This window comes from Triticum urartu, chromosome 4A (genome assembly GCF_056163025.1).
Source record: "Triticum urartu cultivar PI428250 chromosome 4A, HENAU_Tu73, whole genome shotgun sequence".
NCBI lineage: Eukaryota > Viridiplantae > Streptophyta > Magnoliopsida > Poales > Poaceae > Triticum > Triticum urartu.
The window spans coordinates 591,561,149-591,580,192 of NC_141876.1; the positions used below are offsets into that span (position 1 = coordinate 591,561,149).

General features: G+C 48.0%; 3 protein-coding genes across 3 annotated transcripts; 2 read left to right on the forward strand and 1 right to left on the reverse strand.

Moving 5' to 3' along the window:
• The first annotated feature begins 5,246 nt into the window (after positions 1 to 5,246).
• LOC125553053 (transcription factor PCF2) lies at positions 5,247 to 6,625 on the forward strand. The gene has a single exon (XM_048716804.2). The coding sequence runs from the start codon at positions 5,335 to 5,337 to the stop codon at positions 6,370 to 6,372; it is 1,038 nt and encodes a 345-aa protein (XP_048572761.1). The 5' UTR covers positions 5,247 to 5,334; the 3' UTR covers positions 6,373 to 6,625.
• A 6,748-nt stretch (positions 6,626 to 13,373) lies between these two features.
• LOC125553050 (abscisic acid 8'-hydroxylase 1) lies at positions 13,374 to 15,696 on the forward strand. Its single transcript, XM_048716801.2, has 3 exons — positions 13,374 to 14,987; positions 15,075 to 15,193; positions 15,277 to 15,696. Exons 1-3 carry the CDS (start codon positions 13,719 to 13,721, stop codon positions 15,368 to 15,370), a joined length of 1,482 nt encoding a protein of 493 aa, XP_048572758.2. The 5' UTR covers positions 13,374 to 13,718; the 3' UTR covers positions 15,371 to 15,696.
• An 806-nt stretch (positions 15,697 to 16,502) lies between these two features.
• LOC125553051 (glycine-rich RNA-binding protein RZ1A) lies at positions 16,503 to 18,958 on the reverse strand. The gene is made up of 3 exons (XM_048716802.2): positions 18,800 to 18,958; positions 17,828 to 17,940; positions 16,503 to 17,305 (listed from the first exon to the last, which is right to left on the reverse strand). Exons 2-3 carry the CDS (start codon positions 17,936 to 17,938, stop codon positions 16,745 to 16,747), a joined length of 672 nt encoding a protein of 223 aa, XP_048572759.2. The 5' UTR covers positions 17,939 to 17,940; positions 18,800 to 18,958; the 3' UTR covers positions 16,503 to 16,744.
• Positions 18,959 to 19,044: the final 86 nt, after the last annotated feature.

Below are 19,044 nucleotides of genomic sequence, written 5' to 3' on the forward strand. Positions count from 1 at the left end.
TTTGTTTTCTTCGACTCCCTTTCATTTTCCTCTTGTTTCTTTGTCAGTTTTTATCAATTTATTATTTTAACCCATCCTCTATTTTTGTCAGTGCAAAATGTATATTTTTGGACTATACGTGAAACAGTTTTCTGATACATGTTCGACATTTTTAAAATGTCATGGACAGTTTATTGGAAAATGTGAATATTTACTTAAAAAAGTCATTTACATTTAATAATGGAAATAAACATCTTTTAACCAGCGCGGATCAATTTTATATTGTATATGACTTTTTTTAAATGTCATGATTTTTTTGGAATGCAAGAATATTTTAATAAAATTTCGCATATAGCATGAAACCTTTTAACATCACGCAAGCATGTTTTTTACACTGTATACACATTTAAAAATATCGCATACATTGTTTGAAACACGGGAATATTTCCAGAAGTTTCATGATTCTTTTTAACTTATAAACATTTTTTAAATCACGGTAAGAATGCTTTTATACCCCCAGTGGCCGATTGGTGAGGTAGTCATCTGCGTACAGCAAAGAGGCACATAGGGGTCGCACTATATATGCACAAAGCAACACACAATGAGAGCAACTGACTAAGGGGTGTCCCTTGCGAGAGCCCTTATGGGTTACTTTTGGTGGGTTAAGAGCGGGCTACCTGGCGCGTTCTCGAGCCGCCGCCACGTGTCATGTGCTAGACGCGCCCTTTGGAATTTATTTTCTTATTTTTCTGTACGCGTTTCAGGGTAGATGGGGTTTTCATGTTTTTGGGGGGTTTCGCTTTTTGCCCAGTTTTCCCAATATTTTGGAGAAAAAACACGTTGCTTTTTTCGCTTTCACGAGAGGCACATATTTCCTTCTCGTGCTGACGAAAAGAAAAAACATTTTTTTTGCTTCCGTGGAGGCATAAATTTGCTTCCGCGAGAGCCACAACTATGCCTCTCGGAAAAAAACATGTTTTTTTCTTTAACGAGAGGCACATATTTACTTTTGCGAGAGGCACATAAATGAAAAAAATTGTATTTTTTTCCTTCCATGAGAGGCACACATTTTTTTTATCCGAGACACAAATTTCCTTCTCGTGGAGGCACAAATTTGCTTCAATGAGAAGCATAGAAGCATAGTTGTGCCTCTCGGAGGAAAAACACACAAAAAAAAGTGTTTTTAGCTATGATTTTTTATCATATTTTCTGATTTTTTCATTAATATTTTTGACAAAACATATTAACATTGGATCTAGTTTTAAAGGTCTCGATGCGAGAAATCCAACAGTGAAAATGGTTCATAATTTGGACGCATGGTTTAAGAGATAAAATATTTTGAAAAATGAATCTACGAAAAAAGGGAAACTCCCAAGGCCACTTGGCGGCCTCTAAGAAGGTGAAGGTGGCCTTTGTAAGGGTTATTCATTAATTAGTGATTTCTAAAAATACCTATTTCCTTTGCTAGATTTCTTGGGTACAAGTAGTTTATGTGAAGCTAAACTCCCTGTTTTTTTTGGGCACAGTTTTTGTCTTTTATTATTATTAATTTTTCAATGCATATACTTTCTGCAAATTCATGAATTCGTGAACCTTTTTCATATTTGAGGGAAAACAGTGAAGTTTCATGAAATATTCTTAAATTAGCAGAACTCTTTCACATTCACATTTAAAAAAGCGTGAACATTTTTAGAAATCCTGAATTTTTTTGTATTCATGAATTTTTAAAATTCGTGATTTTTTTAAATTTTGAGATTTTTTGTGAACTTTTCTTGGATTTGTAGAATTTTTTTTCAAATTCACGTTTTTTAATTTTGTGAACATTTCTCAAATCCATGAACCTTTTCCATGTTCACATTTGTTTTTCAAATTTACGAATATTTAAATCCATGGTCATTTATTCATGGGTTTCATAAAAAAATTGAACTCTTTTTGAGTTTATTTTTTTTGCTCCAAAAACAACGACCAAGGTTCATGGTCAACGGGCAATGGTCAAAGGCTGATGTAACGGTCTAACAACCTATGGTGAAATGCTTTCGTGGGTCGCGACCCATATAGCCTCGCTTGAGCGCCAGCAGCCTAAGGTTGGTCATAGTGGGGAGTAACTTATACTAGTGTCATGCATATAACACTAGTCTAAGTTACTATCTCTATAGTGCAAAGTATCTTAGTAGTAGTGTCACAGATTGTTTTATTTATTGTCTTATAGACTCATTTTACCTCGGCAAGCGCTATGTTACAGTAACATATTATGTTACTCCAAACACCTCTCTCCTTATTAAATACTTGCCACATAAGCAAAATTGTGTTGGGGTGTATTAAGTTACTACCTAAGTTACCCCACTATGGCTAGCCTAACGGGCGCTATGAGCGCCAATTAGGAGCTCTCTAGTCTTTTGCGCCTGTGTCCAGTGCTGTGTTTTCTCCAAACCACAACGCAACCTTCTCCCCGTCCCCATGGGACGACAACACGAATTTTTTCCACAATAAGTGTTTCTTAGAAGAAGAAAGAGTATGGTGATCTATTTCTATAAAAACCGCTATACCTCATAGGGGCACTATTGGTATGGAAGAGGTTGTCACATATACCTCGTAGAGTTACAAGGTATACACCCCGGTTCGGCTAAGTTTTTCATCGAAAAAGTCATTTTTTCAATGACTCTTTAATTGCACTAAGAAATTTCATGTCGGTGTCAATTAACAATATGATTCTTCGCCATTCTTGATAAAGTCAAACCCTTTGACAACTTCATCATAGCGTATATTCCAACTCGTTGATGCTTACTTCAAACCATAAATAGCCCTTTAAACTTGCACACATTACCGACATCCTTAGAATCGACAGAACCTTCAGGTTATGTCATGTATATATCCTTAGGAAAGTTGTTTTGCTCATCTACCATATCTCGTAATGGAAATAATCAACAATTGTCATCATTATCCGTATAGACTTGCATTGATACGGGCGAGAAAGTCTCGTCGTAATCAACTGAATTAGTCGAAATCTGAGTATGAAGTCTATTTTAAACCTTGAGATTGTAGAGCATGACGCAAATGAACCCTCACATCAAAATCCCTAAAATTGATACCCTATACTACTCAATCCCGGTCAATTTAAACCTTGACTCCGTTTGGCGCACCAGGAAAATAACGATCCCGGCCGAGATCACTCTCCACAGTCAATGACCACCCGGGTCCATATGTCATATTCTTCTTCCATCTCCCAATCTGTATCTCTCTCAGCAGCCAATGCTCATCGTGTAGCCATCAACTACCCGTTTGTTCCAGGAGAACTGGAGAAGTGATTTGTATACGTGTGTGAGCAGAATCATTCAAGGCTTTGTACGGGTTGAGGGAAGACGAGGTCCTAAGATGTCATGTTGCCAGCGTCCGTGGCCTCGCCGGCGAGCTCCCATTCGCCACGGCTACGACAACGACTGGCTCTATGGTGGGCCCCTAGTCCTACTCGAGTTGTGGACCACGATCCCTGCAGCATCGAGGATGACGGCCGGAGGAATACGGAACGTGGAGCTCGTACACAATCTGGAGCTAGCTCGATCCTTGATTATGTCCAAGCAAGATGCGCACGTACACGACGTAAGCCACCCCTGCCTTGATCGATTCTTTGCTGAAAACAAACAAGCAACGCATGCACCCAAGACGTAGTGTGCGCCGACAGCATAGGAGTACTAGCAAGTCCAGCTCGTCCAAGTCGACGGCGAGGCCAACGCGCCCGGCATACTCAAGAACGGCCCTGATGCGCGCATCACGAACAAGATTCATGATTTGGGCCGACTGACTCGCATGCTGCTGCTGGAGCAGGACGACGCCATGTCCGTGTAGCTGCACCTTTGCTCGCTCTGGGCGCGCTAGCCGAGAGCCGCCCACCGCGGCGGGGGTGGGGCGAGGCGGACGGAGGTCGGAGGGGAGGCCGCGTGCAACCGACGCAGATAAAGGAGGAATGCATAAGCGACCACAAGCTGGAAGGTGACGGCATCTGTCGTGTTCGTCATGCTCGCGCTGAGGTGAAGGCGTGAAGCCGCAGGTTAGAGATCTCTTAAAAAAATCAACGGGTGCGCCACATGAAAGGTTTCTAGGGCACAGTCGAGCTCGGGTCCCAGCATTCTACATGCGCAGCTCCACGCGCTGGCCCGGCCGTGCTCGCCGTACATGCTATCCAGTATCCAGGAAGAATATGAACGCTAGGAGAGAGAAGAAGAGATTGAGGAAGAAGATAGATATATTATAACATGTAGGTCCGCGTGGTAAGTGAGAAAAACAACCGAACCCGGTCTGGATTGTCCTTCCAAACAAGTATAGGATTAGTGTAGGGTTTAGATTGACCGGGATCAAGAAGTATAGGGTACCAACTTCAAGAATTTAAACGTGAGAGTTCATTTGCGTCAGGCTCTATAATCTTAAGGTTCAAAACAGACTTCACTCGTCGAAACCCCTTTGCCACAAGTTTATTTATAGCCAAAAAAACTGACCGTATAATTTCCGAGAAAAAAAAAACTCCCATCGTCCAGTGCCGAGCGGAAGGAGAAGGCGCGTGGACGCACGCGCTCTCTGCTCCACGGTGGTATGGTATCTCTGGAGACGCGGGCCCAGATCTCCACCGTAACGGGCGGGTGGTCCCCGCCGTCGGCGTGCTACGGTCCAGCTGGGACCAACGCCAGGCCAGCTGCCAGTCCCGCCCCCACCCACCGCCAGCGGGGGCCGCGGTGCCCGAGCCCCACCCCACCCCCACCCCGCCCGAAAGGTGCCTTTTTATTCCAGCGGGTGCTACATTTTGGGTTTCGAAAGGCGCGGGAGCGGTCAGTCACGTGCACGGACGCGGATCGTAAGGCCATCAGCCCCCATTAAACCCTAATCCGACGGGCCCACCTCGTAATCACGCGTTAATTACCCCCTTTTATTCGCCCGGATTTGACCCGTACGCACGCACGCACACGCATCCGGGGGCGGTGGGGCCGGAGGTTTCTTAATGGGCGCGGTGGGCCCGGGGCTGATCCGACTGGCTGGCCCAGCGGGCAGCAGGAGGCAGGGGGAAACGACAGCGGCTCCCGGGCCCCCGGATCCGGCAGGATCAGGATCAAATGCGCGCCTGCCCGCGGGGCCCGGGCCCACTACAGCGCGGCGGGGGGAAGGTGGACCCGGTCCCCACCACCAGCGCCGGGACCCGGGATGGGCGGTGGCCCCACGCCGAGTGACACCACACGGGCAGCGGTAGGACCACCACCAAGTAACAACACCCCACCCACCCCCTACCCCCACCCCACCCCACCCCACCATCTCCCGCGACACGCGAAAACACCACCAGCCGCGCCGCGGCGGGGAATTTGCCCGGCCGTGATGGAGTCGGAGGGGCAGGACAGGCCGCCGGGCGAGCGGGACGCGCACGCGCACGCCGGCGGGGTGGCTGAGCCGGGGGCGATGGTGCCGGTGCCGGTGCGCGGGGGGTACATGGTGGTGCCCAAGCCGGAGCCGGTGGAGCTCTTCGGGGCCGGCGGGGGCGGGATGGTGGTGCGCAAGCCGCCGCCCAGGAACCGGGACCGGCACACCAAGGTCGAGGGCCGCGGCCGCCGGATCCGCATGCCGGCCGCCTGCGCCGCCAGGATCTTCCAGCTCACCCGCGAGCTAGGGCACAAGTCGGACGGCGAGACCGTGCGCTGGCTGCTGCAGCAGTCCGAGCCGGCCATAGTCGCCGCCACGGGGACCGGCACCGTGCCCGCCATCGCCACCACCGTCGACGGCGTGCTCCGGATCCCCACCCAGTCCTCCTCCTCCGCCTCCTCCGCCGTCGTCGACGACGAGGCCTCCGCCAAGCGCCGCCGCAAGCTGCAGCCCACGCGCGCCGCCGGCCCGCTCGCCACCGTGCCGCCCACCGCCGCCTACTACTCCGTCCTCGCCGACCCCCTCCTGCAGGGCGGCGCCGGGGGCGCGGCCATTTCCGTCGCCAGCGGCCTCGCTCCCATCGGCGGCCAGCAGGGCCTCGTCCCCGTCTTCGCCGTGCCGTCCGCCGCTGCGGCCGCCGGAGGCAACCACATGATCCCGCAGGCCACCGCCGTGTGGATGGTCCCGCAGCCGGCCGGCGCCCCCAACCAGCCCACCCAGTACTGGGCTTTCCAGTCCGCGCCACAGCTCATCAACCTCGCCGGCGCGCAGACCATGCCGGCTGGAGCTGTCTTCCCCAACGTTGCCGCCGACTACCATCAACAGCGGCAGTCTGCCTCTACCGTGGTCCAGAACACCAACTCGGACCACCAGCAGTTCAGCCACCATCTCACCGGCGCCGAGTCGCACGAGCAGCAGCGCCGTGACCACCACCCGGAGGAGGACGACGCCGATGACGACGACGAGCCAGTCTCCGACTCCAGCCCAGAAGACTAACGAAGCAGAGCAAAGCCACGAAAGCACTCCACTGCACGCACTGCAGCCAAAAGTCAATCCAAAGAAGAAACCTTAGGTTCTATTCTAGTGAAATATTTATTCTCCGATTATGTATTAGTCAGTAATGATACCACTGTTGCCCCTACGGAGTGTTTTTTTGGTACCATGACTACTGTTGGTTGTCCCTAATTATTCTTGACCTTCAATCAATAAGAACACGAAACATGGAGAAAAATTTGAGCTTTGTTGATGATTTCCATCAGGGTTGTAAAACCCTGTTCAAAGTTCAAACTTTGGTTGGTTCCCTAACTGGAATGAAGCACTATACTGAACTACAGGGGAGGCGAACACCAGCTTGAAAATTCTGTTAACTCTTCTTTTTCAGGATAATGTATCTGAAGGAAATTGATCTTCCTAGTAGAATAATGTACTGCATTACATTATTCTTTACAGAGAAGAAAAGGCATGCTCACATGCAGTGTACTATATTCTTATGTACTCATTTGACTAATTCTTTTGATTTTCACATCGCTTGTTGCTGCTTGGATTGCTGGAATTTCATGAACAAGTTCTGCCCTTTGACCGAATTAATTTCCTATCATTTCTGCTTCTGTAAATAGTGGCTTTTCCACTATTTTCACAGCCACACCAGAACTCTTTAATTCTTCATGCTTTCATGTTAGAACAAAGTCAGTTTTCTGCTACTAGTTTTTTTTTTGTACACTTGCAGTTGCAGATCAAATAACCAGGAATTTACTGCACAATCAGGAATTTACAGTGCCATGACAAAATCTTTCCAGCTTTTTTCTGTCTCATCTTGTTGCTACAGTCCTGTCTTTATTATTATATTCTATAACTTTGCTTATAGTTCAAGGTTTCTCTAGACTCTGTAACCCAAGACAGTGGGGATGAGTTTTCTTCTAGAGTCCTGTTGCTGGACCTGCACATAAAAGAGCTGACTTGCTTGTCTTTGAATTCATTTTCTCATTTGCAGATGATTAGTTTGCACTTTTTTATTTGTTAATGGTCTCATCATATTAATCTCTTTTGTTCTGAGCTGACCGAGTACATCCTGATCCCTGTACTGCAAATAAACGGTGAAACTAAACACCATTATCTACTGCTTGTTGGAACTTGTAATTGCAAAGCGAAATATGCAAGAAAATTCATCGCATTTTAGAAGACACATGATAAAAAAAATGCAGAGTTTAATTTTAGGATATGTTAAAAAGACGGCGCAGGATTTGCTAAAGCACTGGCTATCCATTTTGATGATTGTCACATCTTCAAAATCCACTATAAATATAAGACACCTGAAGAAGGCTTACTGTGTCTACTGGGAAGGAGGACCTGGTCTCAGGGCAATGCTGCATACAGTTGGTCTAGGTGAGTGAAAGTTACCGTTTTGAATAAGGCAGTCGAATATCCTGGTACAGATGCAGCAATTGTTTCTTAGCTTGTAACTTTGGGATTAGCAACAATACTTGAGTGAATCACAATGCTATAAATTTTCCTGAATTTTCTGAATCTCCTGCAGTGTTACATATAATTTTATAATCAGGGCAAGCTAATGCTAATCCACATAATATGATAATGGCTATTTTTTTTTCTAACATGCATCTGCCTTCGGGTTTGCTTTCGTACTGGTCTTTTGGGAGTAAATTTGGTACCTGCAGATCTTGAGATCTAATTTCTTCTAGAACTCGTTTTACAGATGTGTGTAAGTACTCAAGAGCAATCTTTTCAAAAAATTAAAATGTACTTTTATCAGCAGCATCTTACAACTTTGAGTGTATATTTTGTTTATATCTGCTATCCTGTTATTTTTACTTGGATTTTTATTTCCTTTCATGTAACTAGAATTTTTTGGTGTTAACATGTTGAACTTTGCTGGAATCTTGCAGGTCTTCAGTAAACACAATGTTTGGTCCAAAGGCCGTCTACAAAATCATTGTGCATGACTGACATCAGGTTGCAGTTTTCTAGAATATGTTTCTGCAATTATTCCTGAAGAGGTCACTATTCCGCCTCACTATGTCGCTCTGTGCGCTATTATGATGCTTACCTCACCGTGATGATGCACGTTTGCAAAATGGTCAGCTATGACAGAATTGTTCAAGGATAAGGCCATCACGGTTGACGTTTGCTTAAAAAAATGGGCTTTTAATAGGAGCTTTAGCTGTCGATGCAAAACAAAAGCAAGCAACTAACCGGTTCTCAACATCAAGACTTCAGACTCAGATTGTCATCGACGTCAATAATTCTGTACAATCTAATTGAGCTCTCTTTTTTAAAAGAAAAAATGAACTCCTTTTATAAACACTGTTCTCCTATGCTGTTAATATATGCGAAGAGTCCTCCACTATACGTACCGTGCCTCTCTTCCTTGTTTGAAATATTGGCTACTGAATAATAACACAGGTTAGCAAGATTGACAGAGGCCCTATCTCATACGTTGAGTCTCTTGTTGAGTCTATCATGGTGCATTGCAGGGTTTGATAAACATTCTTGATTAAGGTGGATTTGGCTCATTGGAGATGCAGATAGAGAATTTCTGAGCCTGTATAGATGCTCGGTTCCAAAGTCTTCAGCTTTCGCCGGAGCAAGCAGCTCTACGGCTGAACAACGCAACAAGAGTCGAAGAAGCTGTTCCAGGCTTCTGAGCACCTGGGATGGGAATGAGAGCTATCCTGATAACAGCTCTTCAGTTAAGGTGTCCGTCAATTTGCCACTTCCCATCATCACAATTCAAATACCATTGAATTTGTTCTGGAAGTTGTGTTCCCTTTGGTCTTAATGTCTGCCTTCGTTTCCAGAATAAAATTATCACTTTTGTTATTTATATAAATGTGATGGCAGGTACGAATGTGTCCTTGTTTGACTTGCTTTTTTATACATTCAACAAATTATAATCGTGTACTTATTATCAATTCTCAACAAATAAACCATTCAAAAGTTTTGAAAAGAAAATCTTGGGATACATACAAGTCAAAATATGATTTCAATATTTATGTGCCACTTCAAAATACTACTCCCTCCGTATCTAAACACTCTTATATTTCTTTACAGAGGGAGTACTCCATATATGTTCTTTCTTCAAAGAAAAAAAAAGCTGCTTGTTCAGCTGTCATCCTCATGCGTTTTGTTCAGTGCGGTGCGGGAAAGTGCATGTCATTGAATTGACAACCAAATTAACCAAGCCAACGAGGGTGCTGTTGCAGGCGGCTGAGTTCAGACAATTCAGACAAGCAAGACTTAGTCACAAGGCATCTTTGTTAAGACTGAATCAATCCGGTAATGATGAATCTTGTAATGTTTTTTTTAGCATGAATCTTGTAATGTTGTTTGAAAGAATCCGAGAATAAGTGGAAGCTAGTCGTTTGGATGCGATGGCATGGGCCAAGAAGACAGGTGGCTTGATATATGGAGTTCCAGTATGAGGCTTATGAACAGTAAGTATGTTACTGATCCCGAGGAATATTTTGGGATTTTCGGGAAGCTACATACCATCTTGCTGATATGCTAGGTCGTATATTGGTGGTTTCGCTACCGTAGGATCATAGGTAGGATGTATAGTTTTCTTCTTCAGTCCCAAGTCAACATTTGTATGGAAGAGATTGATCTTCATATGATCAATTGAATGTTGATCCGAACGATAAAATACTCCCTATAAATGAAATGCGTGACTGATGCCTACGAAAAACAGTCCAATCACCATATAAATGAAATGGACAGCCCTAGATTATAGAACAAGTCGTGTTGCATTGCACCTGCTCGACACAAGTGGCTAAAATATAACAGTTCGGCTGATCAAGCATGTTGACCAGAATAGATAGTTCATCGCGTGCTTGTTGTCTATTGAAAAAAAAAATGGTAGCAAGAGAGATCGAGGTGCTGGCAAAAGTTAGCCGGCGAGCTAGGTCAGTGTTCAGGATGCTGCATCAGCGGCCGCAGTGATGCTTTTGGACGAAGCCGATGATACTCGTTCATGTGCATGTGCTTCGAATGTCCCTGTGGCGGTTGACGGTGGTTGTTGCAGCCTGCAAGGTCTCGATGCTGTGAACCCTGCGCTGCTGTTATCATGATGCTTCTTTATTTTTATTTTTATTTTGTTAGTAGTAAACTTCTTCATGCTAGCAATATAATGCAACCAGCCCAATGACCACTCATCTAACATTTGTTGTAAACTTCTGTTTTTTCTTTCTTTCTTTAGAAATGTGTTTTAGAATCTGCTACTACTTATAAAAGCACGAGTTTGGTGAATCCAAACGATCTGAGCCATCCAATCACCTATATCCAACATCTCACGCTGCTCCAACGACGTGGCCATCACATCATCAATACATTACAAACATGTTAATTGCATTAATCATAATTTAAAAACAACATTAGTTGCATTAAACATAATTAATCTTAGAATCAACATTAATTGCAGTTTAGCACTGAAAATATAATAAAATTACTGTCAAACTAGACGTGTGTGCACGTACATGATTAGTAGTGTCTGAAAAGTGAGAGTTGTTCTTTAGCCCCTCATTTTAGTGTTTCCACTGTACACCACAATACTCCTTTCATTCAGAGATATTCAATCAGATCTTTTTTGGAGGATTCAAATTCTTGTGAAATTTTCTAGTATTGGTCATTTGATTCACGTGATTAGGACAAATAGGGATTTTCATTTAGCATTCATCTGTGCTCTATTTCGGAGAGAGAGAAATCACTAACGCAAAGCTCTTGGTAGAATTCCTTCATTTTTCCTGTGTTGTCAGACACTACTCTTTGATGATCCCCACATAAACACATCCTTTGATGCAAATTCACTCTGTTTTCTGATACTACAGGATTAGAGGAGATGACACTCATCCGTTTTCTCTATTCCTGTGTTTGGAGAATCCTGCAAATCAAATAGGCCCAAATTTCCACATATATTTTTTTGCGAATATAATGTACTATAAATTTTGTATGTGTGAGGTTTTATTGGATATTTCAAAACTTTAAACATAGTTTGTAAAAAGAAGATATAAACACAGGTTACAATTTAGATGAATACACGAACACACACACACACCACACACATTCTCAAAAGCCCAAACAGTCAAACCGATACAAAATGGTGAGGAAATCCTCATACAAGTAGGACAAAAGAAAAATAAACAACATCCGAGTGAGAGCCACAAGTGCTAAAAACGCTACACCGAGCGCGAAAATAGGAGACACCTCACCTAACAAGAGACAACCTAGACTACTGGATATGACCAAAACTACACCACCTACCACTGAACACCGTAGTACCGAACACACCGAGCCATCTCTGGAGCGCGTTGACTCCCCATTGTGACTGCCCTCTCACTCTGGGCTGTGAAGCTCCACTCATGCCAGGAGATGGCAAGGGCTGAGAACGAAGACCATGGGCACACGTGTATAATATATATAAGAGATCGCCGGGACCACCTCACTCCAGAGTCAGGACACTACATGCGAGGGACAAGGCAAAATCAGAAGCTGCTGGCCAGCGGCAACAAAAGGGACCGAGGATCCACAAACAACGCCCTCGAGAGGGTGATGACACCAGGCTCCATCGTCATCAAGCCCGAGCAAATGGACTAGGGTTTTCACCTAGGTGCCCAGTCGCCGTGAGGGGATCACAACAATACCCTCAAGAGGGGAGCGACACGCGTGTGCGTCGTTGTCCATGGCGCTGGAGCGCGAAGCTTTCGCTCGGACCCTCACAAGTGCCACTCGACAGAGCAAAGGTTGCTCACCCAACCCATGAGGGAGGGCCCGCTCTCACCAGTGGAAGGCCTCCATATCCAAAACAAGGATTGTCACCACACCAAGATCACCCGCCACCCCTCCCTTGTTATCCACACGGTCAAGAGCAGACACCACCACTACTGCAATGCTGCTCGCCAGAGAGCCAAGCATGCAGCCTCACCATCCAGGGTCACCACCCTAGCTTTCAAGAGAGACACCGCCACCAGGAAACCAGGTCGTAGGAAAGCGGGCGCCTTGAGAAAGAAAACACAAGGGCAAAACCGTTGTGTCATAGCACCACCATGGAGAGGGCCGGCAACAATGATGTCAACCACGCACAGAGGACAATCATAGGCCACAGGTGCCAGTCCTAGCTGGTTCCGTCCCCCACCACGGCTGTGAACGGGGATCACCGGCTCTAGCCAACAACACGTCATAGGAAGACTACTCACCATGCATCGCGGGGGCAGCACCCGCTCAAGGCATGCCGCTGAGGCAGCAAACCTACATGGGCCAGATCCGGCCATGGAGAAATCTCCAAGAACCGCTGCCGCCCAAACCCTCGATCCTGCCCATCATCACCGCCAGAGCCTCACACACTACCACCCCATGTCTCATCCTACCCAGGCAAGCCCCACCATATGGAACGGGGAGTCTGCCCGTATCGCCTGAGAGAGTCACCGACGCGTCACAGCCGTCTCGTACGCACCCTCCACCACACAGCCGTCGCGTCCCGCACCTAGCATCGCAACCCTAACAGTCGACTGCATCCTACGCCACCGTCGCCGTTGACATAGGCCGAGCTTCGCCCGACAACACCTTCTGGCGACAGTGAGGTGGAGAGGGGGAGGGGTGAAGGAGGTGGAGGATTGTCCAGCTGTCGTGGGGGCAACACGAACAAGATGAAGGTGTCAACTCGCCAGCCATACACACACATTCATGCAACGGCTAAGATACAACCATTCAGTTAACCATTCAACCATAGGCTAGTTCTCACGTTTCATCAACTTTTGTAAATGAACATAGACCTATACCACAGGTAGGTACCTGTGAGTAGAAAACGAATCCTGCCTACGTGGCTACGTTAACCTCAAGAATAATACGTTTGTGGGCATGTCATAGTTGATAGTCCTTATCAAAGCCTGTCCACGAGCTTCGTGGCACAAGTTAAAACAAAGCTTATCTCCATGCACATGGCCGGCACACTCTTCTACAAGTCACACAAATACTTCTTTGGTTTTGGGAGCCGTTATAACAACTTCTATATAATCTAAGAAAAATGATATGTTCAGTTTACAAGGAAACTGTGTGAACAAGACAAGGGCTAAAGCAGAGCACGTAATCATGGATGTATGCATGGTGTATATAATCTAAAGGAAAAAGGACAACCAAATCGGCACCAAAGACAAAGGCTAAAGCTAGCTGAGCCGATCACAATGGAACTCGAGTGAACCCCTGGCATGGCACCAAATGGCTCCCTCTCGGGCGTAACGACGACGAGGCATCAGAGGACAAGAGACAAGGATATATAAGGCCAAGAATGGCGATGGTGATACGTACGGCTCTGTCAAGCTTTCTCTCGGACACCATCAATGGCGGCCATCTTGGGAATGGGAGCTCCCGTGCTGCTGGCCGCTGCCTTGGGGGCGGCCTGCGGGCTCCTGTTCTGGCTCCGGGTGGCCCGGAGGAGGCCGGCCGACGATCCGATGAGTGGCATCCCGGGGAACATGGGGTGGCCGGTGGTGGGCGAGACCTTCGCCTTCATCGCCGCCTTCTCCAACCCGGCCGGCATCCTGAGCTTCATGCGGGAGCGGCAGGCGAGGTACGGCAAGGTGTTCAAGACGTACGTGCTGGGGCGGACGACGGTGTTCATGACGGGGCGGGAGGCGGCCAAGATCCTGCTCTCCGGCAAGGACGGCGTGGTGAGCCTCAACCTCTTCTACACCGGCAAGCAGGTGCTGGGCCCCACCAGCCTGCTCACCACCAACGGCGACGAGCACCGGCGGCTGCGCCGGCTCATCGCGCAGCCCCTCTCCGTGGACGCTTTACGGAAGCACTTCGCCTTCATCGACGGCCTCGCCGTGCAGATCCTCGGCTCCTGGGCCGGCCGCGGCCGCGTGCTCGTCCTCGACGAGGCCTCGCAGTTCACGCTCAAGGTCATCGCCAACATGCTCGTCAGCCTGGAGCCGGAGGGCCCCGAGCAGGAGGAGTTCCGGGCCAACTTCAAGGCCATCTCCTCCTCCTTCGCGTCGCTGCCGCTCAAGCTCCCCGGCACGGCCTTCCACCGCGGCCTCGGCGGCCGGAACCGGATGTACGCCATGCTGGACGAGGTGATCGCGCGCCGCAGGGCCGGCGAGGTCCGCGAGGACTTCCTCCAGACGCTGCTCATGAAGCACGCCCGCGGCCAGCAAGCCGGCGCCGCCGCGGCGTCGGACCCGGCGGAGGAAGAGAAGCTGACGGACGCGCAGCTCAAGGACAACATCCTGACCCTGCTGGTGGCCGGCCACGACACCACCACGGCGGGCCTGACCTGGCTCGTCAAGTTCCTCGGCGAGAACCCCGACGTGCTGGCCAAGCTGAGGGAGGAGCACATGGCGATCCGGGCGGCGCACGACGGCGACGACACACAGCACCTGTGGTGGTCGGACCTGAGCAGCATGCCGTACACGACCAAGGTGATGAACGAGACGCTGCGGCGGGCCACCATCCTGCCGTGGTACTCGCGCAAGGCCGCGCAGGACTTCAGCATCGACGGCTTCGAGGTGGCCAAGGGCGCGTCGGTGAACCTGGACGTCGTGTCCATCCACCACGACGCCGCCGTCTTCGCCGACCCCGAGCGCTTCGACCCAGACAGATTCGATGTGCGTCTCCTTTCTTTCTTCCTTGTCTCCGGCGAGCGGCCCGGCTAGCTGACGACTCGATTGACTTTGTGCAATGCACGTATGCAGGGGTCGCTGAAGCCGTACAGCTTCCTGGGGTTCGGCAGCGGGCCACGGATGTGCCCCGGGATGAGCCTCGCCAAGCTCGAGATCTTCGTCTTCGCCCACCACCTAGTCTGCACATACGAGTGAGTCGCTGTGCCCCCGCCGGCAAACTCTGCCGCCGGCCACCGTGTCCAATGTCTAGCTCTAACGTTTGTTTTCTGTGCAGCTGGAAGGCGCTGGAGGATGACGCCTCGGTGCAGCCGACGCTGGTGCGCATGCCCAAGAACAAGTACCCCATCCTCGCCACCGCGCTCCCCTGAACCCCAGCTGTTCGCTCTGACCCCAGCTCCGGCGATGGCGAGGTGGCGACATTTGTTTTCAGCATGTGACAGACCGACACGCACTCTACTGATGCTGTCATCGGCATGGTCAGATTATATGGTATCCTGAGGCTACTTGTATTGTATGGACCAACTATATGCAAACTTTACTTGTATTAGCAAGTGAAACCAGCAATCATTTTTCTTAGTACAACAATTCCATACACATGACATGAACAGCTCATGAATTTAAACAAGGAAAAACAAGTAAAGTGAACAAAACATTCTTTAGACACCACCAAACATGTAAAACTTGCAATGCCATGTAAACTTAATTTAAACAAGGAAAAACTCTTTAGATGACCTATCTGATGGCCATGTAAACTTGCAATGCCACACTATAATACACTACATACTAACGGAACCTGCTACTCCGGTGGTGCATTGCCAAAGAAGAATAGCCAGGCAGAGCTCAGCATTACTCTGATGCGCATCTCTCGCGACGAACACAGCCCAATGATGCATCTCTAGCGACCAACGGCACAGCTCAACGAAACAAGGAAGCAACAGCTAGCAAACTCCAGCGACCAGGTAGCAAGGCCGACCAACAGGGACAAACTCCAGTGACCAGGTAGCAAAGCCGAGCAACAGCGGCAAAGGCACAGACCAACATTTTTAGGCAGGCTGCAGAGAAGCAGGGGACCTCCAATGGCTATGGTATACTGGCACAGATTGGAATCAACCAACATGACCTCAGTCATTATTAGACAACAACGGAAGGAAGAACCCAACGAAACCGATCCAGAACAAAATAAGCAACCCAAAAGGGGGCCTGCCAAAACAGAAGATCATTAAGATTGATAGCTAAACTCAATCTCGAAAACAGAGCATTGAAAGAGATTACCGGTTTGCTTTTCCTTTTACGGACCGATGATTGTCACCTCCCCCTTTTTCTTGCGATGAAATTTTCAAGCAAAGTTTAGCTGACCGTTTCCTTCCCGGTACCACAGGAACAACAACATGGTATGCCTCCCACGTAACCCACGTATCCCGTATGAGCACAACCAACATGATGGAGCATCAACACACAGCAAGCCACCTCTCAACCAAGCAAGAACCACCGAGCAGCGTATCAAGCAAACATGCAGGGCCCAGAGCCAAGCATTATGGCTAAGTCCATGCGACTCACATTAAGCAGGAAGAAATGGTAAGCAGGTCAGTAATATGGTCTGTAATAAAGGATCTGCTTACTCACGGTACAACATCATAGTTCAAATACATGATCACAGAGTTTCAAATACAAGGAAACACACCTCATGATAGTAGATAGGGTTTTCATACCTGGATGAAACACACTTCTCAAGATCTTGGCTATCAGTACGGACCTGATCGGTCACGACTGTAGCGGTCACCCCCGCTCCCACCATCTCGGCTACGGCTAGAATATCGGTCACTGCCACGCTCAGATCGATCACCGTCACGGTCAGAACGGTCGCCGCCACGGTCAGAACGGTCACGGTCAGAACGATCGCCGCCACGGTCAGAACGGTCGCCACCACGGTCAGATCTACCACCACCATACCTATCATCTCTGCCACCATATCGGTCACCTCTCCCGCCGTCACCATCCGGGCACTCTCTAGCAAAGTGTCCAGGTTTGCCGCACTTGAAGCAGTCCCCACCACCACCACCACCACGCGGCGCACGACCACCGCCATAGTCACGGCCACCACGAGACCCACGGTCACGATCAAAATCACGGTCACCGTTACGATCTCTACCAACCCCTTGAGGCTGAGCTTTATCAACAGTGATGGCCCTCCCTTCCAAGTCCAATCCATTCATGTCCTCGATAGCTTCTTCCATGGCTTTCTTCTCATCAAAGGTCACAAAGGCAAATCCACGTGAACGTCCAGAAAACTTGTCCATAACCACCTGCACATTACCAGAAAACAAACATAAATAAAAGCTCATGATGAATAAACGGCAAAGTGTATATGTGGAACAGTTGTGAAGGTGAAAAGGCATCACTCAATCAACCAATATAAAGCCAATATTTGTAAAACAATTCAGGAACTAATAACAAGTAAACAAAAAACATTCCACATATAATCAATACTTGGGATTGTATAGATATGCAACCGTATGTCCTAAAGCTCTATTGTATCAAGGCTGGACACAGAACTGAGGTAAAGATTGATCTATGAGACAAAATAAGTAAATAACTAGTGACGAAAAGAGTCCAGTAGCAGGTTGGACACAGAACTGAGGTAAAGATTGATCTCTGAGACAAAATAAGTAAATAACTAGTGACAAAAATAGTCCAGTAGCAGGCATAAAAATTGCTTCATCAATGCTCTATCAGACGCTGAGCGTAGGATCAGGAAAATAATGCAAACATATGCAGTTGTTGAATTGTAAACAGAGAATCAATGACCAAGAGATTGTGGAAGTCACCTTTGCCTCGGTAACTTTGCCGTATTTTGAGAATGCATCTTTGAGGCTTTCATCAGTTGTGGACCAGGACAGGTTCCCAACGAAGCATCGGTACTCATCCTCATCAGCCATCACTGGGAGGATAAACAAACGCATCCAACACATGGGCAGGTAAGAAATTGTTAGAGCTTGCGAAAAGAACAAGAGCAATACAGAGATTATATGGCGATCAACAAATATTCTGTTCATTCAACCTCCTAAGCGGTAAGTGCTTCATAGGTACCGCAAAGAGTTGGTACATCTTAGCCAGCTAAAAAAAAGGCTGACCATGGCAATTTGTCAATAGGCAGTATCATTAGCTCTTCTAAGCTAAACTGGATATCTTTTTGTGGAGAAGAGGATAGTTTACAGGAAGCAGAAGCAGCGCAGCACAGCAGAAGAGAAGCTGGAACGCCTATGAACATTGGACAGAATAGAAGCTGGACATCAAACATAATGGCATGGCAGATTCGCTGTACTGAGATGCCCCTGGGCCCAGGCTAAATTGCAAAATAAAGGAAAAGCGATTCTGCTGGATCTTCCTTTCTGTGCCCTGTGTTTGGAAATGAATTTTGCAGAAGGCTATAGCTTAATAATTTCTTAACATACACTGTATGCCCTAGAAGCATGCTCAGTTATTCCATCTAGGCGGGGCATGAACTGCCTAACAGCGCTACAGTAAGCTTAAATCTTAGATGTGCCCTGCCGTTGGGGGATTCATAATCCCGGAGGCAGAAGGAGCAGCAACGACGCGGGCATCGGAGTAGCAGGCTATCAAGTATCAACCACCCGACCTGATTCTGCAACGCTCTCTAACCAAAACCAGACGCCTGAGCAAACGCGCGGGCCGCTCGAGTCGGAAACAGGGCCGAAACTCGACCGGAGAGCCACCGCGGGACAGTCTCCCGTTGCAATCGAAACTTGGTCGCCGGAGGAGGTGGCGCGGGACCTCACCTGCGAGGGGGAGGGGGGCGGAGACGAGGGCGGCTTGGGAAGCGGAGGAGGAACTTGGTTGACCGGAGCAGAGATGGGCGGAGGAGAGACCGCGTCGTACAGTACTGGCGCGGGGATTTTATATACCTCCCGTAGTAGAGTAGTAGGAATCCCAGAGTGGAAACGTTGGAACCCTAAATCCCGGCGGCGCGAGATATTTTCCCCGGTGGTGGGCTGACAGGCGGGGCCGGACGTAACCGTAGGAA